Source organism: Seriola lalandi, unplaced genomic scaffold (genome assembly GCF_002814215.2).
Source record: "Seriola lalandi dorsalis isolate HSWRI2012SDOR001 ecotype SW California unplaced genomic scaffold, Sedor1 jcf7180002054277, whole genome shotgun sequence".
Lineage (NCBI taxonomy): Eukaryota > Metazoa > Chordata > Actinopteri > Carangiformes > Carangidae > Seriola > Seriola lalandi.
Window position 1 is genome coordinate 1,811,469 of NW_019524830.1, and position 26,032 is coordinate 1,837,500.

General features: G+C 40.2%; 4 protein-coding genes across 4 annotated transcripts; 1 reads left to right on the forward strand and 3 right to left on the reverse strand.

The window, feature by feature from the left end:
- Window positions 1-219: 219 nt before the first annotated feature.
- Window positions 220-3,330, reverse strand: camk2n2a (calcium/calmodulin-dependent protein kinase II inhibitor 2a). The gene is made up of 2 exons (XM_023405534.2): window positions 2,826-3,330; window positions 220-2,128 (listed from the first exon to the last, which is right to left on the reverse strand). Exons 1-2 carry the CDS (start codon window positions 2,992-2,994, stop codon window positions 2,058-2,060), a joined length of 240 nt encoding a protein of 79 aa, XP_023261302.1. The 5' UTR covers window positions 2,995-3,330; the 3' UTR covers window positions 220-2,057.
- An 8,431-nt stretch (window positions 3,331-11,761) lies between these two features.
- Window positions 11,762-16,076, reverse strand: mul2 (mitochondrial E3 ubiquitin protein ligase 2). Its single transcript, XM_023405405.2, has 6 exons — window positions 15,998-16,076; window positions 14,200-14,353; window positions 13,635-13,722; window positions 13,390-13,510; window positions 12,863-13,094; window positions 11,762-12,706 (listed from the first exon to the last, which is right to left on the reverse strand). Exons 2-6 carry the CDS (start codon window positions 14,314-14,316, stop codon window positions 12,191-12,193), a joined length of 1,074 nt encoding a protein of 357 aa, XP_023261173.1. The 5' UTR covers window positions 14,317-14,353; window positions 15,998-16,076; the 3' UTR covers window positions 11,762-12,190.
- A 42-nt stretch (window positions 16,077-16,118) lies between these two features.
- Window positions 16,119-21,495, forward strand: alg3 (ALG3 alpha-1,3- mannosyltransferase). The gene is made up of 9 exons (XM_087173756.1): window positions 16,119-16,325; window positions 17,383-17,482; window positions 17,585-17,732; window positions 17,882-18,042; window positions 18,218-18,338; window positions 18,449-18,654; window positions 19,960-20,035; window positions 20,205-20,350; window positions 20,444-21,495. The coding sequence occupies exons 1-9, from the start codon at window positions 16,145-16,147 to the stop codon at window positions 20,622-20,624; spliced, it is 1,320 nt and encodes a 439-aa protein (XP_087029882.1). The 5' UTR covers window positions 16,119-16,144; the 3' UTR covers window positions 20,625-21,495.
- Window positions 21,496-21,579: 84 nt separating this feature from the next.
- Window positions 21,580-25,682, reverse strand: LOC111654439 (von Willebrand factor A domain-containing protein 5B2-like). Its single transcript, XM_023405452.2, has 8 exons — window positions 25,453-25,682; window positions 25,026-25,364; window positions 24,774-24,911; window positions 24,040-24,168; window positions 23,911-23,961; window positions 23,178-23,289; window positions 22,888-23,011; window positions 21,580-22,796 (listed from the first exon to the last, which is right to left on the reverse strand). The coding sequence occupies exons 1-8, from the start codon at window positions 25,625-25,627 to the stop codon at window positions 22,035-22,037; spliced, it is 1,830 nt and encodes a 609-aa protein (XP_023261220.2). The 5' UTR covers window positions 25,628-25,682; the 3' UTR covers window positions 21,580-22,034.
- Window positions 25,683-26,032: the final 350 nt, after the last annotated feature.

Sequence of the window (26,032 nt, forward strand, 5' to 3'; positions counted from 1 at the left end):
GGTGGGGGGGGCATTGTTGTGTATATTTTGTTTCCACTAAAGATCTAAACTTTGTTTTTCATACTAAATCTGGTGAGATGATAAACTCTGTGTTTTGTTTTTCTTCTTTTTAATCAAAAAACAAGCTGAAGCCACTGTGATGCTGGCCCATTGTTTGCCATCTTCCATTGAAATTTTAGTGAAAATGTCTTGGTACAAAAGCCATGCCAAAGAATCACATTAACATTTTCTTTCACCATTTATTAATTCACCAAATACAGTGAAAATGGCATCATAATATACAATGACTCATTCTTAGAATGTCATGACATTTTTGTTGCTTTTTTGCTTCATAAAACAATGTTTCATTATTGAAAATATTAAGGTTTCATGCACAACAAACCATATCCAGTTTCTTTAAAATAATGGTACAAAATAAACAAAATTAAAAAACAAAAACTGTAATGTCCAAAGTCGGTCAAATAACAACGTGTTATTTGAGGATACTCGTAAACAGTGCAATATACTCTAAAACTGCCATTTTCTAACAAATTCATCAACGAAGCTCAAGTCACAGTATACGATTTCTTAATAATAGTTTAACATTGATGTGTGCAAAAAACCCCAGACACATTCAGTTAGTCTTTAAAAAACATCCAACCTCTGATATAGAATGAGACCAGTCCACCAAAAACTTAGATTCTCCTCTATGAAGCTTAGTCTCATCCCGTATATCCTCTCTGAAGTAGAAATATTTTTGTTGATGAATTGTAAGACGATAGACTAGCATATCATTTAAATAACAAATATTTAGATATAAAAATACAAATATGACTTTTGTTAAAAAGAAGCGTGCCAGGGTAAGAGTGGTGGCACCTGTGTTGGCACCGGAGTGAAAGTTCATGCAAATAGATGGAGAAAAACTTTCAATTTATAGAAGACAAAACACGAATAATTGCAAAAATTAAAATAACCAAATTATAGAAAGCATATTTTTTCCCATCAATTTCATGACTATTATTTTAAACATTTACTATAATTTCCACATCTCTGCTGGCCTCTGTAGATATCTGAGCAGTTGAAAATGCAAAACATAAAATAAAAAGGGAGGGGGGGGGGGGGGGCAAAAAAGATATGTGCAGGTGTAGATCAGCTACATGAAGGTGCCAGCTTGCACCTTTAACCACTGATGGGTAATGCAAGAAGAAGAATGTAGCCTGTGGTTTAGGTTTAATCTCTGACCTAATGCTGTTTAAGGGCCAAAACAACAAAAACTAATGGGCTTCTACTACAGAAAATATTAACATTGCACCATCCTCGGATATATGTTTTTACATACAATGGGTCTCCTCTATTTAGTAGACTCAAGAGTTTGGTTGGTCTGTTTTTTTTTTTGTTTTTTTTTAAAAAGCGTTAGCAGCAACAGGAATGCATTGGACCAGTGCTGAAAGGACAGCTCCCTTGAATGCACCGTCGCCGACTGAGTCAACAAAGCAAAGCCTACAGGAGGAAGAGGTGAGGGAGGAAGAGTAAGGAGGGAGGAGGTGGGGGTGTCGGGTGTTTGAGAGCTTAGCCTACCTACTGTACAACTTATTGAAATAGGGCTGGGATTTAGCATCAGCCTCCAGTTGCAGTATTTTAGTTTCTTACAGCGCTTTTAGAAAGGAAAAAAAGAGATGGTCGTGAAGTAATGACAAGTTCATCCATCATTAAAGTCAGCAGAGGTTGAGATACAGAGCAGTGTCCGCCATCTCAACATCTTGCTGCGCAGCAGTAGTTAAAATCGGGATTCGTTTGAAGAATTGCCAGCAATCCCATGATAAATCTTGGTCTTTTCCAGAGTCTTTCTCTCTCTTTCTCATTCTTTCTTCATCGCTCTTTCTCTTCCTTCGTTTCTTTTCCTTTCTCCATTTTCCCCTCTTCGCTTTTTTTTTCATCCCCTTTCATCATCATCATCATCATCATCCCATCCTCGCTTCGTGCTGCCGTTTTCTCCTGCAATCCTCGAACATGCACAGCCGACAAGTGCTTCAAATCGGTGATCAAAATTAAAAAAGTCTGCAAGGCATCGTTCACGTTTACACGCCGGGTGAAGACTTGTCTGTCATCCCCTTCAGGACCTCGTCTATTCGGTCGTCCTCGATGACCACTGTAGAGAGAAAAAGGGGGAAGACGATGTTTACTGAGACCATGACAGCTGAGATACATGATGATATTTCTATAACATCCCTTATTATGGGTTTTATTATAGGTTATAGCTCTCGATTTCTCTAGTGTCCACTTCTTATATATAGTGGAGGGGGATGTGGCGCATTAAATAACCAAAGCAAGTGAGGGAAAATGTGACTGTAGCGCAGTTGCAGGTGAATAAATGAATTAATTAATTAACTGAAGCACTAGCCTATTGCAAATCCCCAGGGTCGACATACGCGCACTTGGTGAAAACAACTCATTCCCGGTAATGGCGACGAGCCAGGCTTTTATCCTTACTGCTTAACCCTATTGTTTGATGGGTGCAACATGGGGTGTGTCCTTGCATGAAGATAATTTTTAATGCATGTATGTAAACAGTTTGGATGTCAACCCCATGCAATGGAAATTACTGTATTGATGCTGTGGTGCGTTTTCAAAGGAACAAATATGGAGAATATCCTCAATAAGACATGATAAATTTAAAGAGAATTACACTAAATATCAATGAACTGACCAACACAATACGCTCACTATAAGTCCCTGAATACATGTTTGCAATATCCCTACATTTAACACACAAATATATCTGATCATGTATGAGTTATGGTGACAACATCCCTGAGTGTCAATCCTTTTATTGAACCGTCATTTACCTCGCTTGGCTCTGCCGATCTGTCCAAGCTTTGGGGGTCTTTTCGCCTGCGACGCAGCGAAAAAGGCGCTTGTGTCCTGCAGTCCGCAGCTAAAGGACATCTGGCTGACCTCGCTGTCCGCCCCGTAGCCGCTCATTTTCCCCTCGTTGTATGGCAGCACCTCGGACATTGTGGAACAACAGAGAAGCGTCTGGGGGTTTAAAATATAAAGTAGATAAAAGTCTTCCTCAGTGGCTATCAGCCTATTTGCTCAATACAGCCGTAGATCCCTTTTCGTGCAAGTTGCAGCGGATAGTGTCTCTCCTGCTGAGGTCCTCTTGGTGTAAATGAGGGGCCAGCGTCTAAAGTCCTGGGTGCTGTTGTGGTCTCTCTGTGGTCTCTCGATGTGTTTGCAGCTGCAGGGAGAGACAGCGTTATATGAGTGTGTGTGCGAGAGAGAGAGAGGGAGAGAGAGGGAGCTGTGTTCGCCTGTGTTACTGGATGATGTCTGGTGAGGGAAGTGGGAGATCCCGGGATCATAAAGGAAACCCAGGCAGAACGGTGAAGTCATCCATCCGGGTTTGAAGCGCGAGCGTGTGTGCGTGTGTGCGTGTGTGCGTGTGTGCGTGTGTGCGTGTGTGTGTGTGTGTGTGTGTGTGGTAGTGGGACTCCGAGTGGTAGAGGAGCAAGAGGGACATCAACAGGCGAGAGATGAAATTGCTCAATACCATAACCAGCTTTTAGTCTTGCACTGTAAATCTGTGAATCCCAGTTCGCTCACTCAACTTAAAAAGTTTATTGGAAAGGACTTGCACACAAACCTTTAGTTTATCACAGTACAGTAACCTGAAAGTTATGATTACACCACACACAAAGTAACGGTCCTATATGACCTTAGTCTGACTTTATTTCAAATCACACAACAAATAATTTGTTGTTTGAGCATTTAATCCTATGTCATGTTAACAGGGAATTTATGTTTATTTTTGTCCCCTAAACAACTCACATGCAGGCATTTGGTAGACACTAGCTACAATACACATCATAAGGGGCCCCGCTTAGTGGGATTTTGGGGCACCAGCAGTGCACTGTATAGTGTCTTTATGGGAGGTTTAAGAGTGGTTATAGTTGTCAGTTTTGTGTTGAGACAACAAAACGTTTTTGTGTTCAGAATAACTTTTTTTTTTGTTATGTAAAGTGAACTCTAATTGAGAACAAATTATAACAATAAAGTTACTACTTGTCTCACAAACATGAAAACACTGAGTGCATATTTTATAACATTTTTTTTAGTTAATTCAACTATCAAAATATATTCAAAGTGCACAATGCATGTGTTGTTATATTGCTATATTGACTTTATGATTTAAGTAAAATGAAATCAAAAATTGCTGACTTAACAATGAGGGACTAGTGTTAATGTGAGTGTTATGTCATTTTAACACTCCTGAATATCAGAATAAATTTTACATCACAGATGGATTGAGGTTTACTGAGAAGATGTTGGCCTTTCTTTGGGTTATCTGATGAAAATTCTCTATTATATAAAAGCTAATTGTGTGTCAAACAAAAGGGATTCATACCTTAGTGTTATATTACCTCTTGTAGGACATAATAGTCGAATCATAGGGTGTAATTTCCTTCCATCATTTACTATAAGATTATTAAGATGAACCTCATAGTGGATGATTATCTTCAGTGCTTCTCAGAGCAGCAAACCTAAACAGCCCCTAGGGCATTTGTTTGCATAGTAGTCAGTGCTGAAGTAGTAGGGTATGTCTATTCAATGACACTTGACACTTCTAATTTACCACATTTCTGAGAGAGATATTGCAACTCCTCCCTTACTCCACTTTCTGACAGCAATACTTATTAGTTAAGATTTTACACACAAAACAGATAATACTAAAATATGTTGTATTGTTATAGAGCTTTCTAAAATATTTAGCCAGTTGCATCATGGGAAATATAGTATCCAGGGTTTTGAGGGCTTGACCCATACCAAGGACTGAACGTCTCAGCATGATATCTCAGCCTATGCTGATTTGATTTTGATCATGCTGATTTAATCTGTCCCTCGTAAGTCCCCCAACTTTTTAAAAAGTGAAGTCCTAAATCTGTGGAGTACCTCTTTAAAGCATCACAGCAGCAGAAGGACATACAAGGACAGATGCATAATTGTATGGATAAGATAAGAAAAGTAAAGCAAAAAACATAATATGCTCCTTGCTGTGTGTCAGAAGAAAATAAATGTTTCACTTCAGCACCATGGACAGAGCCAGCATAATTTATACATTAGCGACATCTGAAATTACGTCATTCTTCCCTGCCTTCTTTTTGTTGCAGCCTGTATTACAACATCCTGTCCCCACAGCATATGGTGAGTCATAAAAAGCTAAAATAATGAACTGACAGAAAGCCTATTACTGGACCAAACCTGTTTTAACATCTCAGGCCAGCTGACCTGTCTATAAACAAGTAATAACCTTTCCATTGAAGCACTGTTTCTGTTTCAGCAGCCAGCTGACCGGTGTAAGCGACCAGCTGACAGTCTTGAGATCAGTGGTGTTGGAAAGGCTCTTGGATTTCCTGTGGGGATGAGATGTGGGGCAACTTCAGAATCAAAACTACAGTAAGTGACCTCCAGCCTGCTGGCTGGCTTCCCACAGAAGCAAGGACCCTGTAAAACGTGTTACTGAGTCCCCCGAGCATTTCTTTTAACCAACAGCTTACTAAGAAAACATGCAGCTAACATCTTTAGAGGCAGATTCAACCCAAAAAGTCTATTTCTATGCATGGCAAAAAACAGTTGCAGAGAAGTAAACAGGCATGATGCTACTTGCTCAACATAGAAAACTGCCACTAATTATTTTTTTATCCAATTATGATTTTTCTCAAACAGGATCCACACTCAACATATAAGGCTACATAATGCGCCAGAGATCATAAATCTGCCAATACAGTATATCCACAGAAATGACTCACAAAGCTCCTCCCGCTCAACAAACTGCAGCCTCCAGCTGTCAACAAGCAGAGCCGTTGATTCATGCAGCTGGGTTCAAGCAAGGGACAGGGATTTCACATGACGTCATCAGTCAGCGACCATGAAAAAAATCTGACCTGCTGCTCCACATGGTACCAGGTGCTGCTTCATGATCACTATTTTGGGAAGAGACATGGATGTGTTATGCCAACTGGACACTTCTCTGTCTTACCTCTCCCCCTAATAATGCACTCTCTGGTACATAATGTTGAAACCAGCATGCTTAAGTGCAATGACTCCTCATTTGGTCCATCTCTGTTTAGTTCGATTGATCCCTCTCCGTCCACATGCTGTGATTTCTCCTCCTCTCTCCCCTTCTCTCTCTTTTTTCTTCTCTGCCTCTTTAACAGGCAGCAGCTCTTAATGATCCGACTCACTCAATCTGTCCCTTCATCTCTGACAAGGGCACCCACCCTTAAGAAATGTGTGTGTGTGTGTGTGTGTGTGTGTGTGTGTGTGTGTGTGTGTGTGCTCTTGAAGCACTGCCTCCAATTACAAATGAATCACCGTGCTGAGTCACTCACCCCCTCCCCATCTCTCCCCTCAGGCACACCAAGCTCTGCTGAACTTACACACACGTTGTGTATATACACACTATGTTCCTGCATGAGGAACACTAGCTGAGGAAAAACACAGATAACAAGCCGAGAGCTAAGAGCCAGGATCAATTCCCTGTGTATCAGCTCTTAGGATTTGTGTAAGTGAGAGAGAGCAGGTATATATTTCAGGAAAACTAAAAATGTAACTGAGAGGATAAGCAGAAAGAGGAGAGAGAGAGAGGCACCATCTGCAGTCATGGATCAAATGAAAGTGTAGTGTGTGTATCTGCTTTCCTCATCATGAAGATTAATGATGTTTGTTTTCCAGCATAAACATCCTCGGAAAGATTGTGGGAACATTGGCAGAGCTCCGGCCCGTGGATCAGTGAGCACACAGCTGAGATAGAAATGCTCACAGCTGTAGTCTGCAGCATGCTGAACTCACACCTCTTTCACACAGGAGGCCAAAGCTGTGATCAAAGGTGAATGTTTCGTGTTGTCTAATGCCATGTCAGTGAAGTCTTTGTGCGATTTTAAACTTGTCACCAAATCCTGTTCATAGTATCAGCAGAGATAGTAAAGTTTTGTGTCAGTGAAAAAAATATATTTTGTGACTTATCTCTGGTGTTGTCGTTAGTGTTGGAAAGTAAGTGCATTTACTCAAGTACTTTACTTTGGCATTGCTATTACTATACACTTAAGAAGACAGTTATAGTTTAAGCTACCCAAAAGTATATGAAACAGTTAAAATTGGGGCGTCTCTGGGGCTCGGTCCTTGCCGCTGCGGCCATGGGTTCGGGTCCGACCTGTGGCCCTTTGCAGCATATCATCCCCTCTCTCTCGCCCCAGTTTTCCTGTCTCTCTTTCATTCTATCTAGAATAAAGGTATAAACGGCCCCAAAAAATAAAAAAAAAGGACAAAAAAAAGAAAAAAAGAAACAGTTAAAATTAGCAACCACAACATTAAAAATCTGCTAAAATATTACATCAGTAATAATGATCCAACAATACAGTGATATTATGTTGCCAGGCCACTCTTCCTTTTCTGAGTTGTTGCCAAAATGTACTTTTACTAAATTTTGAAGGCAGGATCTTTACTAGTATTTTCAGGTTCTTATAGTTTCTTAATACAAAACAATGTCTACTTGCGAGCCATTGTCTACAGGTAAACCAAAGAAATGTTGCATTCATCAGGAGGCCAGAAACATGACCCAAAATGAATGATGCTGCTCCATATCTACCTGTCGAGTAAATGAACACATTCACAGAACAACTAAGCAAAGATGATAATATGTCAATGTGTTTCCAGCTTACTACACTACCTGTAAGTGGAGAAAAATCAGTTAATGTGGCTTGCAATACTTTTTTAGAGACTATTAGAGGTCAATTATCCAGTTATGTAGCAGAAATGTGTTTTCCTATTTTATTTTTTTCTATCTTGTTATTCATCTTGATCTTGATCTTAGATTTATACTGTGACCTTGTAGGGGTCCTGACCCCCAGTTTGGGAACCACTGCTCTAGTGGTATCTAGGCATGCAGATAGTTTCTGGAGGGTTTTGCCAAAGTTTTGAGATCTCCATCTCTAATAACCTTCAGACCTCACTGTCAACAGTTTTCATTCATAAGACTTTCAGCTGAGGAAATTCCCCCAATGAAAACTGCTGATAGCATCTTCTGTGGATTATCCAGGGTAACATGGACACAGATTGTGGAAAGATATTGCACTATTTTATTTTTATATATTTTTTCCAATGCTGTGGGCACCACAATCAAAATTCGATTCACTTGTAGTGATTGGAACAGAAATCTCAGAAGTGGTTATTTGCCATTTGGTTATCCATGTTCACTTGTCTTTTGATTTCTAATGATTGCAAGGATAGGGTAGGATAGTGAAAAAAAAATCTCTACCTGCTACAATTTGGAACCAAACCAATATAATCTGCTCAAAGTGAAAGGCCAAACAAAAAATCGTTATATCGGACCACTGTGTATTTCCCTATGACACCATCCCTGTCTCCCTCTCCTCAGGGAGGGAGCACTCAGTTTGTTGATGAGAGGAGAAGCACTGCAGTCACACTACCGTTAGAAAGTAGGTCACTTATCCCACGTTTCACTGCATGCCCGAAGCAGATGGGTGACAGTGGTAATTGGCATCAGGGACTATGGCATGCTGTGATGGCTCTCTCTCCTGAGATACCGCATCTCTACCTTTCCCCCTGCTGTCTGTAGGAGTGTTTGCTAATGCTTGGCTGCCAAAGTAAAAAAAAAAAAAAAAAAAAAAACCTCCACCCCACCCTTACCCACAGGGAACATAAGCACATAAGGTCATGGTGTGTCAGGATTTCAAAGATATATCAAAAACTTTTTCTGCAGAACTGGAGCCATGCCATTTTCATTTTACACTCTATTGTTTGCTAAATACAGAATTTAGGTCCATCTGCTATGGTTTGGCTGGACTAAGATCATTTTTGGATGCAAGTCTTCAACACATAAAATCATGGCAATAAGTACACTAAACAAATAAATACACGCACAACAAAATAGGACAAACTACATTTGTACCACCAAAATTATTATCCGTAAAATGCTGATGTCACTCCATCTGATTACCTAATTTTAAGACTATAGTCAACAGTCATGCTAGCAGCTCTGTGGTGCCGTGAGCACAGCAATGCTTTAGACTAAGTGCCAACATTTATATTCACACATGCTGTTTAGCAGGTATAATGTTTATCATGTTCTCATCGCAGTTTAACATGTTAGCATGCAGATATTTCCTAACACACTAAACACAAAAGACTAAGTAGCTGAGGCTGATGGGGATGTCATTAGTTTTGCTGGTAGATGGTCATAAGGGACAAATTAAAATTTTGACCTGATGATAAGCGCTGGTTGAAAAGTCAAGGAAGTCACCAAATGTTGTTACAATAAATCCTGAGGGGAACATGAACGTCTGTTCCAAATGTTATGTTATGTATATTTCACAAAAAAATAATGTCAGCCCCAATATAGCACTAGAGGAAATGTCAGGCGATCACAAAAGTCAGTTAGATTCATCCTCTGGGGACCACAAATGTCCAAAGTGGTGTGGTGCAACAACAGACTGGCATTTCCTTCCTTAAAAACTTCAACTCATAATATTAAAAGTCATGATCATTACTAGCCAAGCTAATGCTGCCATTAAAACCCTGTAACTGAAACTAATAAATAAGGTTTCACCTAAATGAAACCACCACTGTCTACACCCTCATCATTACAAATCAGGGTCTCCAGCCATGAAGCACGGTCAATTAGAGAATAATCATATCATTTGAATTGTCTGTCAGCTATCAGAATGGATTAAACAGGATCTCATAGCGTACATTAATTGCATCCAACCATCCACTGGAGTCAGTGTCCTTCCTCACTGTCAGCCAGTACAGTATGTACTTCATTGTGAAGAAAGGTGGACACCTAGTGGTAGAAGCAGCAACTCTATTATAATTCGGATAGACTGAAATGGGCATAAATGATTGCTCTTGTGCTGTTTTCTCAAACAGTGACAAAGAACACAAACAAAATCATCACTTTAATTTTCAAACTTTTATATATATATTAACTTTACATAACATAAAATATATATTTATAGATTAGTTGGTGTAATTACTCTAATTTTTATAACATTCACTCTCAGCCACTCATTTGCCTTAATGTCTTTTTATCCTTTCAATTACTCAATTAGACTGGAATGAACAAATCAAATGCCATTGTGCTTTGTTTTTTCTCCATGCCCTCAGAGGTCTGCGAGTGCTACAGGAATAGTCTGTTCCCCGAGAGCCACAGCTGCTGTTCTGCTGAGAGAGCTCATGAAGAATTTGTCAAAGTGAACCCTTATGACCGCTGATGAAGATTTATGGGATCCTGTGTCACCCACCTGCTCCTTTTTTCACCCCCACTCAGGCCCGATGCCCCGCTTTTCACCTTGCACCACCCCCCTCTACCACCCCAAACTCACACCCACACACACACATAGGTGCCTATTAGTTTTTCATTTCTGTGCTACTGCTTTTCATCTATCCGCTGTTCTCAACATCTTCTCACTGCTTGTTAGAGATGACAGAAATAGTGTGTTTGAGGACTCACTACACCCAAGTCTTTTCAGACACCAGGTGCTGTCAACAAGCATTTGTGCCAATGAAAAAAAACAAAAAAAACATCATGAATTCATATCATCTTGAGAGTCCTGTGAAACACATGTATCTATTCAGACATGAACTACTTTCCAAATGTTTAAGAAAAGCAGTAGCCCTTTGATGTAACAGCTGTTGTTCAGAGACGCAGGCAGGCAGTACACCACGTCTTGAGCTATATAAGATGATCTGTACATACAGAATGAGCATAAAACTGCATGACATGTCAGCCTCATACAGATCTGTATCCTTACCACAGTCTGAGGCCAAAAACTGCTTTCATTAGTAATCACATTCATGACTTAAAGGGGATTATATACATGTAGAATTTAAGTTTACCCAGAAAAAATCTGTAATGAAATGCTTTTTGCCATAATTTTAAAAACTAAATACTAGCTACAGAACAGTTCCCCAACTATTATTAAGTGAAGTCTGTGACATCTTTACAGTGGCAAGAAAGTACGGGAACCCTTTGGAATTATGTGTATTTCTTTATAAATTTGTCTTAATATGTAGTCAGATCTTACAGTCATACAGTACATGACATTAACTAAAGCTAAGAAGCGTCTGCTGATGTGAACCTTGCCACACAAAACCGATCTCAGGAGACTTGGGATCAAGAATTTGTTGATTTGCCTAAAGCTGAACAGGCTACAGAGCTACAGCGTTTAGATATTCATCAGCCCCCAGTTACACAAACGGTCTATAAATGGAAATAACTTACTTCTGTGGTTACTCTCCTTAAATGTCCTCCTGAGAATGACTGAGCTGAAGCAGTTTCTGAAGCAGGAAGAATGGTGCAAAACTCCTCCTGAACATTGTGCAGGTCTGATCAGCAGCTACTGCAAGAGCTTGTTTGAGGTTATTGTTGCCAAAGGAGGTTTAACCAGTTATTAAATCTAAGGGTTCACTTACTTTTTCCACAAGACTATCAAACTTTTAGTCTTAAAACCTGACACTGACTCAAATGACGTCAATTGAGGACATTTATCAGATTTCATGTTACTCCCTTTGGAGCCACAGCGACTTAATACACCTGTTTTGACATAAGCAGTAATACTCCCGAAAGACCTATAAATATACTTTGATGTATATAAAAATGGTGGAATTCCCCTTTGAGTCAGTTGACATTAGAGTCTCTAATGCATCCATACACCAGTTTCTTTATGTAATTCAAATACGTAGGATGAAACAAAAGCTTAGCTCCTTTTGACCAGATTTAATTTATTCGTTAGTCACTCTGAGACAGCAGCAGCCATATAAATTATCAGAATAAGGCACATGACAAACATGTAGGAAAATAAACATTTCTATTGCATATATTTACACGCTTTTTCCAATTACTTGATTTTCTTGTATTTCTAACCATTTCAGGTAAAAGTACTCACTGAAACTCTGTAGTGAACAACACCTTTGCACAGTATCGTTATAATTCACATTTTCTGAATACATACAGTACATACATACAGTCCTTAAAAGAAAATGTATATTGTTGGCAGTAATGAGATTCAAAGAGTTAATTTTGCCCTTTTTTTTAGGTGTGAGTGCAGCAGTTTAGACCTTTGAGGTGTAAAGCTGGTACAGTTTGTATGGTGGTTAAGTTCCACTGAGGTCAAATGGTCTCATAGGTGCCTCAGACATGAAAGAGTGGCACCACTCTGCTGATATTCTGTCTACAAATGGGGCATAGGCGCCGTGGAAGGGCCTGGTAGCAGCTGTGGCAGCAGCACACGTGCCCACAGTCCAGCAGAATACAGTCCCGTGGCTGACAGAGGCAAATCACACAGGCATTCTCTATGTGATTCTCGCCCACATCTTGAAGGGCCTCGGAGTCCGCTGCAGCAGCAGGCTCCCTGCGGGCTTCAGCCCGACGCCTCTCATGTTCCCTCCTTAACTGCTCCCACTCCCGTTGAACTTTTAAGTGGTTGTAGTAGCGTCGACCGACCCAGAGGAGGACCGCTGCACCGGCCAAAGCAGAGGCAATGGTCAGCGCCTTCCACCAAACAGCCATGTCCTCTAGATCATGTCGCAGGGCATCAGAGTCCGTGATGCTCAAGAAGTACTGTGCACTGTTAGAAGGGGGTCGAAGATTCAGGGTGTCATCTGTATCCAGTATCAACTCACCTACACCTGTGAGAGTTGCACCCACCTGGGGAAAAGAGGGGAATATTTACATAATGTATCATGAAGATCAATATTTGCCCTAGAGGTGAGAAAAAAAATCATTTTTGCTTCCTGAATTGAATATGAATTAATTACTGAGATATATAAATTAAAAATGTTAGTATCTCATATACCAACTGACTTTGAGCATTTCCTCAGTCTCCAGTTGCCCTTTAAGCTTCTCCCCACTGAAGTATTGTCCTACGATGTCACCCAAGCTGTAATTGACCTGGTGAAACTTCTCATGGGTAATCTCCATGTGCACTCCGGAGGCCTGCAAAGGGCACAGGACTCTGACTGTGGTCTCATCTGATCCCACTAACACAAAGGGCACTGAATTCACGCTTTGGTGCATGACTTGCTCCCTGTCTATCCTGCAACAGGTAGAAAGAAGAACAATGGGTCTTTTTAGTCAACAGATAGGATACAGACAAAAGATCAAAGATAAAATTAAGTGATATCATTTTAATAATCTGAGATTGGGCTAACAGAAAGACTGCATGCAGAACAGGGTTGTGGAATTTGAAAGTTGTGAGCATTGACAATGAATAAAGTTGTCTGCATGTGGAAATTATATAGGTAATAATTGCTATGTATTTAAAAAAAAGTGATCATCAAAGAGTCATCATGGAATCCTAATGCTGTACTATCTTGACATGTTTTGCTCACCAACTGCCTGAAAGGCTGTTCCACACAAGCCTGTGTTCTCTCAACATGAATTTCTGCAACACTCCGACAATTTCTTTTTGGAAGTGACTCCTCAGAGGCTCGCCTACTGGTTGCACAGCACCTACATACACAAGCATACATAACAGAGAGTGAGTAAGTAAGTAAGTAAGTAAGTAAAGAAGCGTACACATCTTTCAGTGGACACATATGGATCAACTCTTGTCTGTATCAGAAACACTGATTACCTTCAATGACAGCATACTGTAGACACGCTCCTGGAGTTGCTTTCAAAATATCTTTGAGTTTCCCATCTATGGTGAAGTGTGGAGCATCCTGACAACACAAGACACACATTGTTAGTGTATGCAGCATACATACTGTAGTAAACTGTCACACAAAATTCAGCTTTTATTTTTTTTTTTTTAACTTTTCCCAAGTTTTTACTTTTTTTGCACAGTCTACTTCTTCAGTCCTCTAAAAAACTATGCACTTTGTTACAGCGGCTGCAATTAGATACTGCTTCAGCCACGAGCCTAATACTTTAAGTTGGTAATAACTGGCCTAAAAGAGTGGCCTCCTCTGTAAACATGGTTTAGAGACATTAGCAGTGTTGATCTACCTAAAGAGGATTTCTAGCAGAATGTGAAAGTTGAAGATTGTTAACATGGCTTCACAACTAATCCCATTCCTACCTGTGGTTTGTCTAAACCACAGGTAGGAATGGGTCTAGCATGACAAAAAGAAAAGTATAAATTTGCAAAATATAAAGTTATGTAAAACTATGTTCAATACAGAGGATCCACAACTAACATCAAGTTTATCTGCTGTGGTCCGGCTCTTCCTGTAGAGATAATAGCAGATGCCTGAGAAGGCAAGACTGGCCCCAAGACACACTGCCTCTGTAATCGTCACAGAAAATCCATCCATTGCCTCTGGGTCTGTTGTCACTGCTCTAGGAGCAAACCTGCACAAACATATGATATGTAAGAATGTCAATAAATCAACTGTCACAGTTTACAGTGTGTGTGAAATTTAGTATTGACTCACCTGAGGTAAGTGTGGAACAAATAATACAGTATATTGTGATATAGCCTCATAAAATATATTGATTCAATGCCATAAACTCTGTATTACATTCTTTTGAAATATTGAGGATAAATTACATTTAAGAGTAAGTATTTGCATTTATGATGACAGAAATGTGCATGTAGTTGAGCTTAATGCACTGACATCAGTTCGTTATGCTTTCAATTGGTCATCATCAAACCCATTTTATGTCAGTAAAATAACATATAACATCGTGAATATACATGCAGGGTCACTGACACATGACCTGTATGTCACATGACTTGTTTGTTGTCAAGAACCATAAGAAATTACATCAAACACTGCACGATGTAAATAATATAAATAATTTAACGATTATCATTATTGATTAATCAGCTGGTTATTTATTTCCTTGATTAATTGCCTGGTCAATAAAACATCCAAAAACAGTGAAAATCCAAATCACAATATTCTAGAGCACAAGGTAATGTTATTTATGCCAATACTGATACAGCATGTTCATGTTGTCAATCTACAACTTACGACAATGTAAGAACAAGAAAAGCAGCAAATTCTCTCATTTGAGAAGCTGGAACCAGAGAGTGTTTGTGTTTGTTAGAAATTGCTTAAATGATACAATTCAACTATCAACCTAGTTGCTGATTAATTTTCTTGCGATCAACTGATTGACACATACATACATATTGCAGCTTTAGCAATATTACAAATCAAGCTAGAAATAAATTAAGTGATACATTTCAGTTTTTACAATTCAACAGTGTTATGGAACTTGCCTGTGTTTACAGCTTACATTTATGAGTTTTATTCACTTTCAAAATTATGAGTGAGGATTGATAAGGACTGCCAAAAATACTTCTACATTCAAATAGTTAGTTCAGAGGATTCTGGAAATACCATGAGAGACCACCAGTCTGTTTAACAAACCAGATTTTTTTGTTACAAAGAATGCCAAACATTTATTTTCGAATGTAATGCCATTGTAGGAGAGAAGCAAACTGGGGTTATGACTTGGCAATGACTAGGGCTATGACTACACAAGTTAAACGGTTGCTTGTACGCAGATAAAATTGCAATAATAAACCCAAACTATGAAGGTAACAGAAAGACACAAAGACAATATGACAACTTTAACTAGCTTGTTAGAATTTAGCATTTGACTTCCTCGAAAAGCAGCAGTCACAGCATAAAGTCAATGCTGATATTAAAAAATAGGGAACAATATGCAGACAGTCAATTTTCATTATTTTCATTCTCACTTAAATGAGATCATTTTCTTTCAAATCTTGGTCAGCTAATATTAGCTGCTGTTAGCTGCTAGTCAGCTAACGTTGCTATGGCAGCATCAGCAGTGACCCCTTACAATTTATGTTTTGTAAAACAACTATCGTTAGCATTATCCATCGCTAGCACAGCCCAGTGGAGATAGGTCTGACTATGAAGGACTAAACTTTAGCTAACCATACGTGCAACTATAATTCATGTATAAAAGTATATATGTCTTATTGATCAAGTAAGACAAATAATAGGTTTGTTTTCTTACCTGTCAGAGAAGAGAAACGTCTAAACTTGACACATTCAATTGAACCTTGTTGTCCATGTCACATGACGTAGGATTACGTTGCGTCACGTGACAAATTTGGCGCATGTCATTTACGGCCTCTCTCCACGTCGCCTGTACGCCACCGAGATGGCAGGAGGTGTACGGAGAAAGTCTCCCGGTTCCCCGTCCCCACTGTGGGGGAAGCTTCACACACTGTGGCAGGACAAACATTTGGTCCTGTTCAAGACGGAATACACGTTACTGGTCGTTTCAGTGTTGTGGTTCCTAGAGATCGGGATCAATGTGTGGGTCATACAAAAAGTAGCATGTAAGTAGCTGCTTGGCTAGTTAGCATGCTATTGTCTTTTGTCATCTTTCTGAACGTATCTGAGCGCTAAGTAGCTAGCGTTAGCAAAACCCCTAACTTACAGTGCCACCTGTCAAAGGGAATTTACTGTCCTTGCATGACCACCTACAATCGTCTGCTCTGTCCCAGTGATAAATGGCATTCATCATTTCACCAACTGCTAGTTTTAAAAGTTTATGCAAGTAAAGATGCGATTTTGATGACAATAATGTAAACTTCAAGAGGCATGTTAACTGCTCACTGATAACGTAAGCCATATATTTAAGCATAAGTATGTCATCTGTGGCATGTGGTTTATTTTGACAAGTCCACTTCTTTGTTTAATGTTGGGCTGCAACAATAATTATCAATAACGAATTCATAATCAGTTAAATATTTGTATTAGTTTTGTCTATTATTTTTGATTAGTCAATTAATTCTTTAATCTATGATGTTACAGAAAATAGTGAAAAATGCCCATCAGAATTTTCTAAAGCCAATATGAGGTCTTTAATTTTCTTGGGTTGTCCTACCAACAGTCAAAAAACCGAAAACTATTCAATTTACCATGATATAAAACAAAGAAAACCAGCAAATACTCACGGTAGGATCACAGCAGGAGCCAGGGAACGTTTTAACTTTTTTTGCATGATAACTGACTGGAATAAGTAATCTATTATCAAGATTGTCTGTAATTGTATTTCTGTTGACTGGACTCACTGAATTGACCAATCCTTTCAGCACTATTGTGCACTCTTGTCGTGCTGACACAGTTCAACAGTAGATTAATGGACCAAAGCAAATGATAGCTGATGAATAATTTTAATCATTTATGTAATGAAAGTTTCAGTACTTTTTTTTGGTTTTTGGTTGACAATTAACTTACAGGACACCACTCTGGGCCCATAGAAGTTGTGGTTGACTTTTGTCATTGTTTTAAAAAAATACATGGACAAAGGTATTAAAATTGTAATCATGATTATTGAGCAATTAGGTAACCTTCCTAATCATTCATGATTGCCGATTTATATCCTTGCAGACACTGAGATAGACTGGAAGGCCTACATGGATGAAGTAGAGGGCGTCATCAATGGTACCTATGACTACACTCAGCTTAAAGGAGACACAGGCCCTTTGGTGTAAGTATCAAATATACGCAGTGCTGTGGGTCTCTCCATCCTGTAGCTCAATGTCATTTTGAATGCAGGCCTCTGGGACAAATGAGCACCTTGTTGTTGCAGGTACCCGGCTGGCTTTGTCTACATCTTCACAGCTCTCTATTACATCACCAGCCACGGGGTTAACATCCGTCTGGGCCAGTACATTTTTGCTGTTTTCTACCTCATCACACTGCTCCTCGTCTTCAGGATATACTACCGCACTAAGAAGGTCAGCCTGTGGTGCTGTGACAAAAGCTTTGATTCACTAAGTTGAATTATTTTGTTATTAAAGCTCACATAGCCAGGGGCTTGGTGTGAGACTGTACTCTTTATCTCTATACTTTTTATGATAATATTTATTCCCATCTCTTTCTCCAGGTTCCTCCCTATGTGTTCTTCTTTGTGTGTTGTGCTTCCTATCGAATCCACTCCATCTTTGTGCTACGTCTCTTCAATGACCCAGTGGCCATGATGCTGCTTTTTGCAGCTGTCAACCTTTTCATGGATGGATACTGGACCCTTGGCTGTGGCCTCTACAGGCAAGTGTGGACTCTTTAATGCAGCTTCTAATGTAATCTCTTGCCTCTGTTAATCAAGAGTAATATGTATAAAGATGTCATGTGTTTCTTTGCAAATCTTTATAGTATGATTGTGAAATTTTTTTCATGCGTTACATGATGAAATTACAACTCAGTTTTCCTCTCTTTCTGACAGTTTAGCAGTGTCTGTGAAAATGAACGTGCTTCTTTTTGCCCCTGGGCTACTATTCCTCCTCCTCTCTGAGTTTGGTCTGATCAGGACAATCCCAAAACTTTCTCTGTGCGCAAGTTTACAGGTAAATATTCTCTCTAGCAAAAAAGTAGGCATGTTACTGGCATACCTAAATATATTTTAATGTTTAATGCTCCCAACACCATCTCAAAATAATCTGTCTTGATATCACAGCTTTTGCTGGGCCTCCCTTTCCTCCTGGACAATCCCATTGGTTATGTGAGCCGGGCTTTTGATCTTGGCCGTCAGTTCATGTTCAAGTGGACGGTCAACTGGCGCTTCCTGCCAGAATGGCTCTTCTTGAATCGCTATTTTCACTTAGTCCTGCTGGCTGCCCACCTGCTCACCCTGCTGCTCTTTGCTTTCCGCCGGTGGAAGAGGTGAGACTGACTTTCACTGTGCCAAGTTCACTGTTGGTATTATAGTTAGAGATGAGCTGGAATAAATCAGGGCTTAAATTTGTGCCAGTTTTTGTTCCACAACACCACAGGCGTTGGGTCAGTCAGTATTTGATGTCATGGACCGTGACGCAGGGTTTCCAGATATTCACAGGAAGTGTGAGGGTTGTGTGAATATGTATATTCAGCTAGAGCTTCCTGTCTTTTATGTATTGACAACACTATTTTGAATACTGTATTGATTCCTAAACAGCATGTCGTTATGACTGCAGACAATGCAACATGCTATCATGAAGAGAACAGATCTTAGCAGAATGTAACTCCATGGAGCATGTGACCTTTATTTAAACAGGTTATTATAAATATATAAGCTGCTCCAGATCTCAGATCCATATCTATATCTGTATTTTGGTGAAATCCTTGAGGAGTAAGATAGTACAGATGCATTCCCTATAAACAGATTGCTTTATCTGTGAGGCAAATTTAGTCCTTGGCTGCAGATCAACAATGTAATATGATATAAACTGTTCTGACTATTTGGGGTTTATTAGTGGATAAACATGGGCTCAAACAGGAGTCAGTGAAGTTTTTAGCTTGTGAAATGATTTTCAGGATAGAAATCAAAACCTGTGGTTTCATATGAGCCTTTGCAAAACTGTGAAGAAAAGCTGTCTGGCACTGATTTCATCTATAAAAGCAGTGTCAACAATTTTAACTCGTAACTTTAATGTATCTGCGTGCATGTGTAACTTCAGTGACACACACAATGTGGGAACTCACTGGGTTTCATAGTGTCAACTTTGAATCTGTACTCAGAACTTACTCTCAGATAAAAGCACTTCTATCCTCTCAGAGTCTTTATGTAATTTTACCATTCAGACAATTTGTGCACAAATCTTATTTTGACAATTTCAACTACAACACAATTTAAAAATTTTATATACTGGTTTTTCTCATGCAACCAAAAGCATTGAAATTATTTTTGAATATAATTTAACAAGCTCAAAATCCTACTGACCCATGTTTGAGCCCATGGTTAAAGGGCAGATTTCATTACACCATCATAACAAGGCTGCTTTATACTGAATCTGCATTTTAAGTGTCAAAAATAGCGATGCCAGGCATATTTATAATTGTCATGAATAGCAGGTTTCACAGATAAGACTTTCTGTATTTAAGGGAGATTTAAGATGTTAACATGTGCTACATTATTTACATTTTAGTCATTAAGGTGGAATTAACAAAACTTTTTTTGTGAAAACCCCCTCTGTATTTTTGTCTTACCAGGCCAGGAGAAAGCATCTTTGAACTCCTCAAGGAGCCTGCAAAGAGGAAAATCCCTCCTCAGAAGAACACTGTGGATCATATCCTTCTGTCTCATTTGAATTTATTCCTATCTGTAGAATATTTTTTTCTTAAAGGACACAGCATCAGTAATACTATTACTAGGTGTCAAACGTCTGTACAATATTGGTCAGAGCATAAATGAATGAAAGTCCTGGTTTTTTGTGTCAGTCCTTAACAGACTAACACAGATCGTTCTGATTCTCTTCACCTCTAACTTCATTGGCATGTGCTTCAGTCGTTCATTGCACTACCAGTTCTATGTCTGGTACTTCCACACGCTGCCTTACCTGCTCTGGAGTGGGGGAGTCAAGAAGCTGGCCCACCTGCTCAGGTAAGAGCAAATCTCAATACTAAAGTACAACTTTTTAACCAGTCATCAAACTCTCGGCCACATAATACTATTTTGTTTTATCCTTGTATTCAGGGTCCTGATCCTGGGTTTGATCGAGCTCTCATGGAACACATATCCCTCCACTAACAGCAGCTCAACCGCCCTCCACGTCTGCCACCTCATCATCCTCCTCTGTCTGTGGCTGGCTCCACCCCTGCCTTCAGCCCCAGCAGAAACACAACAACATACACCCGTCAAGGACAAACGCCAGTGAGCCACAGCCTGATTGGACCGGACGTCACATTCGGTCAAATCAGCTGCCGGACAGCCTCCATCCTCCTCCTCTCTATGATCTTCACAACACCGGTGCAGAGGGAGGTCACTGGGGTAGACTGTTTATACGTGAATAAAAGGAGCCACTTGATGCTTCTCATCTCAGCTCACTGCTAAAAGTGAAGGAAGCTAACTTGTGGGTGCAGTCTGCAGACAGATACCTTACATGATGAAATGGGATGTAGTCGTCCCTTGCAGTTGAAGAGATGAAAAGAGGAAGAAAATATGGATTCTCAGGTTTCATTTTCAAATACATAGTAGGAGTGGAGTACAGTGCTAGGAGGAAATTGTGAATGTTATTCTGTGTGGAAAGAATTTGTTACATAGGCTATATTTCTACTTAGTATGTTAAAATTACAGTCTGCCCATAATTCAGGCCTCATCATTATTTCTTGTTTGATATTCTGATATTATCCAAAGTCATTTACTGGCGCACTAATGATCTTGTACATTGTATTAAGAAAGCAGTATATTGAAGAATGTCATAAATATCCCAGATAACTTTAACTTAGTACAAAGCTTTAAAATTAATTGCATATCAGATATAAGCTTGTGGCATTTCCACTTGCAACAGTAATTTCAGTGTTTTCCAGTTCAAGGCCAAAACTCTTTTCCAATAGTTTTACTTAAATGTGTAAAACGGAACTGTAGACAATCACAGGTATTTGTCTGATTTATTACATAATTGATTCACCCTTAGTTGTGAGCGGCTCCTCACACTCATCAGCACAAGTAGATTTAATGTGAAAAATATGCAGTAGACTGAAACAGCAAATGTGTAACATTTTATATTAAACGGAGATGCCACTTAACCTTGAGGCTATTTGTTTCTTCTTTTTGAACACATGGTTTTGTTATACATTACAAATAATAGCTAAATTCCAGTGTGTTTTTTTAAAATTTATTTTCACAACAGCAAGTTCATTGTTTAAAGTAATCTTTCATTAGTTTATCAAATAATCATCCTGATAATCAAAATCACTCCTATCTGACTGATTGTGATTATACATTTAGCAAAGTAACAACATTATACTGACAGGAAGCTAAAACTACAAAAAGCCCATTCAGGTGGTCAAGGCATTCATGTGATTGCATAAAGCATATTTATAACAAAAGGCCACTTGGTAGATGTCATGTAAAGGGTAGTCATTTCAAGTTAATATAAATTCTTACATCAGTACAATTTTTCATGTGCAACTTAATATCAGAATGAACTTGGCACTGGGTTGCAGATAAAATACAGGATTCACTTTTTTATGTAAAGCCGTTGCTTCTTTTCAGTCACAGTCATAGGTAACAAGTGAGTATGCAAATCAGTAGATCTGGCTCAGTTTCCTCAGAGATGATAGTCTCACATGTTATTGGGGTTATAACACAGCATGTTTAGTTTGATGTTCTCGTCCCAGTGGCGTAGCAGCAGGAACAGCTGTCTGGCGGCTCCCTTCAGCCCCGCCAGGTCGACCCCCTCAGGCAGCTCCTGACAGCGCAGCCAGAAGTCTGCTTTTGCTGCCACCAGCTCCCACTCCATGAAGTAGCCAGCACAGCGGTGCTCCAGCCAGGCTAGAGCCACAGCTGTGGCCCAGCTTGAGCCCTCCAGGTCTTCTTGAGCCAACAGGCAGCTCCCCTGGAGGTCAGCTGGCTCTACTGTGGAGCCTTCATAAACATCTGTCTCTGATCCGCGACCACTATCTGCCTGGCCGTGGCTCTGGCTGTGGGACAGGCCAACTGATAGCTCCAGGGAGCCCTCCTCGGAGCTGGGGAGGTCAGGGGGTGAGGTGACAGTGTCTCGGTCAGACAGGTGTCTTCGGCGAAGCCTTGGTTCCAGCATCAGGGGAGTGTCGTCTGGAGTGTGGTGGAAAGGAGGTGCAGTTGGTTTAGAGAGGAGGCCGGAAGAAGGAGAAAAGGTAACATGGTGACTAGAGGGAGCACCCAGAGGCTTGGCAGAGGTGGATAAAGATGGAGCGCTGGGGGAAGTGCAACGGAAAGGTGGGCTGAGGCTGCGACGGTGGAGGCTGTAGGGTGAAGCTCTTTTTAGGCGGTCCAGGGGGATCTGGACACAGTCTGAGTACATCTCCGTCAGAAGAAAAGCCCCTGAAGCCAGCTGCAGACGCACCTGATTCAACACCATATAGACACAAATTAATAAATGTGTTTGCGCGCTTGTGTGTAGAAGATTGCGTATGTTGTTTGTATGCACAGCTCACCAGGGGAAGATAGTCCGGGGCCTCAGTTTCAGGTTGTTTCTCAGTCTCTGCTGACAAACAGTGGGACTTGAGAGGAATCTGCTTTCCTGATGAAATAGAGGACCTGAGTCTGCCCAGTGGGAACCTGGAATATATAAAAAGAGGTAACCTTTCCAGAAAGATCATTTAGTTACTTTCAGTCCGTTTCTGCTAAACACTAACATTTTTGTTGATCCCCTTCACAATTTAATGCAGCATTGACAAGAAATTTTCACTCAACAATCTTAATTTAATGTGAAAGTTTTCTTTACCTGGTGCCAAAGAAGCTCTCCATTGACTTGCTCTCTATAGATCGCTGTGAACGAGTGCATGAGGCGCCTGTTATTGCTGGAGCTGTAGCAGAGTAGGCACTACCTCCTACACCTGAGACAGCAGCGTGGAATAAAACATTAAACACTATTGTTTCATCAGTACAGTTACAAGGTGATGTTGCCTGACTGCGTTTAAAGGCTCAGTGCACCCCAAAAAAAAGATAGCTGTGTTCTTGCTGTGATCACTTTTCAGTAGAACTATTTTCTAATGATAAAATAATCCCTTTAGAAATGTCTTACACTGTGTTTTGTGAATTATTTAGAACAAAGGGGGAATTGTTTTTGGAAAGAAATATTGCTTTTAAATATAATGTTTCAGCTTTTTGAGCACCACAAACACAAATTCTACACCCCAGCACACTCCATTGTATTGAGGTGGAGGCATAATTGTTAGTCTGATATCCTAAAACCTTGGTGAATAAACCTTAACTATTGCATGGCTTCATACCACTAGAGGCAAGGGAGAAAATATCTTGCTTTTTTGGACTTTTTCTGTGAATTGATCCTTACCATTGATCCATTACCTCAGAGGAAGGGAAAGTAGGTCTTCCTTTTCTCTTTCCATACAGACTCATCTAGAGTTTTGAACTGGTTTTCTGGTCAGACGTCTCTAACTTTGGGAGTACACTGACACTAGAGTGTTTTCACTGAGCGAGTCGACAGCAATACTTACTAGAGTCCCAGGATGTAAGGCTACAGGGTGAGGCAGGAGTGTCATCTCTGTCTGAGAGATACAAAGATTGTTGATTGACCTAAAGTCTTGGCAACAGATATGGGTGCTGGTATCATTCAGTCTTTATACCTGTAGAGTTCCAGGTGTCCTCAATCTCTTCACTGTCTCTACTGGTGCGCCGTCTGCCCAAACCAACAGAATAGGCCCTCTGCCTGCGACTACCTGACTGGGAACTCCACTTGTTTCCCAAATGCATCCCTACACACACATACACACAGCACAAATACACACTAAAATTTGGTCTTTAAATGAAACCTCAACATAAGTTAACCCATGCCTGAAATCAAATCTGTGTATTTTCCTTATATTTTTAACAAATTGTAAGAACAGGCATTGCAAACTAGCTTAGACTATGAATGCTAGTATATTTGTGTTGCTGGTACTTGTCAGAGCGATCTAGCATTGTACTTTTATTAAGGTGAGGAAGAAAGATTAAAAAAAAGAAAAAAATTGGTAAAAAAATAAGAAGCACTGGCGGAGATATCTTGACTCAAACACCAAAAAAACTGAATCCTTCAATTGCCATAATACAACTCAAGAGCATCTCTCAGTAGACCATCCCTGCCCAGTAAATGCCAAAACTCCACATCCTAAGTTTGTATCGGTGAAAAATTTGAAGCCCAACCTGAGATAACCCTAATGACATCATCAGGGTCATTTTGTCAGAAAGCACCCTTCAGAGCCACAAAGCACATTAGATAACTATTTTCACAGATTGAATAGGACTCCTTGTGAAAAGTAACATAAAAACCTAATGTCTAAAATATATAATTGCTCTGTCTGTGTGAGATTTTGTAGCACACCTGTGTTTTGGACGTCCATGCCTTCTGGCAAGCCTTTGTTGGGGTTGCTATCAGTGGTAGTGAAGGCTGTGTACATGCAGATAATGTTACAATGCTTACTGGTCTGGATAGCCTTCATACGGTATCGCTTAGCTGAACCTAAGGAATCATCAAATACAACAACACAGAAAAAGTAAGAGATAGACAGCATTTATAACAGTTAGGAGATAACGGTACGTCAGTCAGCAAGAGAAATCATCAGTTAAACCTCACCATGTCCAATGTCACTCTCCTTCTCTGCCATTTTCTCAAAGTCTCTTATAACTGAGCGAGCAGTCAGTTGGTGAATAATCTCCTCCCATGGTTCCCCTCCCTTTCCTTCTTCCCCTCCTCCACATCCTTCAGCCCCTGATGTCTCCTGGCCCTCAGGGGTCCAGAGGTGCCCCAGGTCGACAGTGACCTCCCAGGACACAGGCCTGCCACTCAGCAGGCCATGAATGCGTGAGCGACACTGACCTGGTGGGGGATCCTCTGGGGGAACAGCAGTGAAGAGGTACTCTGGATCTGTGAAGCTGTCCCAGTCCAGAGGAGAGGCAGGGAACAGGAGACCATCTGAGGGTCAAAGCAAGAAAGTGAGGGATAGAAATTTGATGGAGGGAAGATGAGAAGCATAGTCCTGGTTTTCTTAATAGTATCTTACTGGAGTCAGTGAGGCTTCTGCGGGACAGTGTCCCTCGTGATGGGGGCTTCGTTTCCCCATCACTTTCGTCCAGCCTCCCTCCCAGTGTTTGGTCAAAGGAGACCCTCTCCAGAGCTCTCCTTAGGCGATGCATCTCAAGCTCGCCCTGGGGGGACGAGAAACTCCGTGCTGCCATGGTTGAACGGGCCAGTGCTTTTTGTCTCCTACGAGACTCCTCGCCTCCATCCAGACGCCCACTCTGGTTGTATGAAAACAAAGAAAGTAAAAAAGTAAGTCAGAACTCTATTTTATTTTTCTCTGCAGCAACATATGTCTAAAATTAAAAGATTTTAGGGCAAGGGCGTAGGTTTGGTCTCAACATTAGTAGGGAAGGAAAACCACGACCACCCCTCCAAAACAAAGAAATTGATGTTTAATGCCATCAACCAAACGGTTTATTAACATATAAGATCTGAATTTACATTCAGAAATGCCCATACGTGAATGTAATAGATGTACGATGTTGAATTTACATATATGAAATACATGTACATATGAAGTAAAATCATATATGTATTTAAAATAGCCTATATATGAAAAA

Bases quoted from the DNA above. Each gene is read 5' to 3' on its own strand.
- alg3 (XM_087173756.1), top strand. From the start codon at position 16,145: ATGGCAGGAGGTGTACGGAGAAAGTCTCCCGGTTCCCCGTCCCCACTG. The intron at 18,339-18,448 runs GTAAATATTCTC...TTGATATCACAG, and splicing joins CTCTGTGCGCAAGTTTACAG to CTTTTGCTGGGCCTCCCTTT. The intron at 20,351-20,443 runs GTAAGAGCAAAT...CCTTGTATTCAG, and splicing joins AAGCTGGCCCACCTGCTCAG to GGTCCTGATCCTGGGTTTGA.
- mul2 (XM_023405405.2), bottom strand. From the start codon at position 14,316: ATGGATGGATTTTCTGTGACGATTACAGAGGCAGTGTGTCTTGGGGCC. The intron at 13,095-13,389 runs GTGAGCAAAACA...TACCTGTTGCAG, and splicing joins AACAGCCTTTCAGGCAGTTG to GATAGACAGGGAGCAAGTCA. The intron at 12,707-12,862 runs GTCAGTTGGTAT...TCTTTTCCCCAG, and splicing joins AGACTGAGGAAATGCTCAAA to GTGGGTGCAACTCTCACAGG.
- camk2n2a (XM_023405534.2), bottom strand. From the start codon at position 2,994: ATGTCCGAGGTGCTGCCATACAACGAGGGGAAAATGAGCGGCTACGGG. The intron at 2,129-2,825 runs GTAAATGACGGT...TTCTCTCTACAG, and splicing joins GATCGGCAGAGCCAAGCGAG to TGGTCATCGAGGACGACCGA.
- LOC111654439 (XM_023405452.2), bottom strand. From the start codon at position 25,627: ATGGCAGCACGGAGTTTCTCGTCCCCCCAGGGCGAGCTTGAGATGCAT. The intron at 25,365-25,452 runs GTAAGATACTAT...TTTGACCCTCAG, and splicing joins CAGAAGCCTCACTGACTCCA to ATGGTCTCCTGTTCCCTGCC. The intron at 23,290-23,910 runs GTAAGTATTGCT...CTGCTGTCTCAG, and splicing joins CCTTACATCCTGGGACTCTA to GTGTAGGAGGTAGTGCCTAC.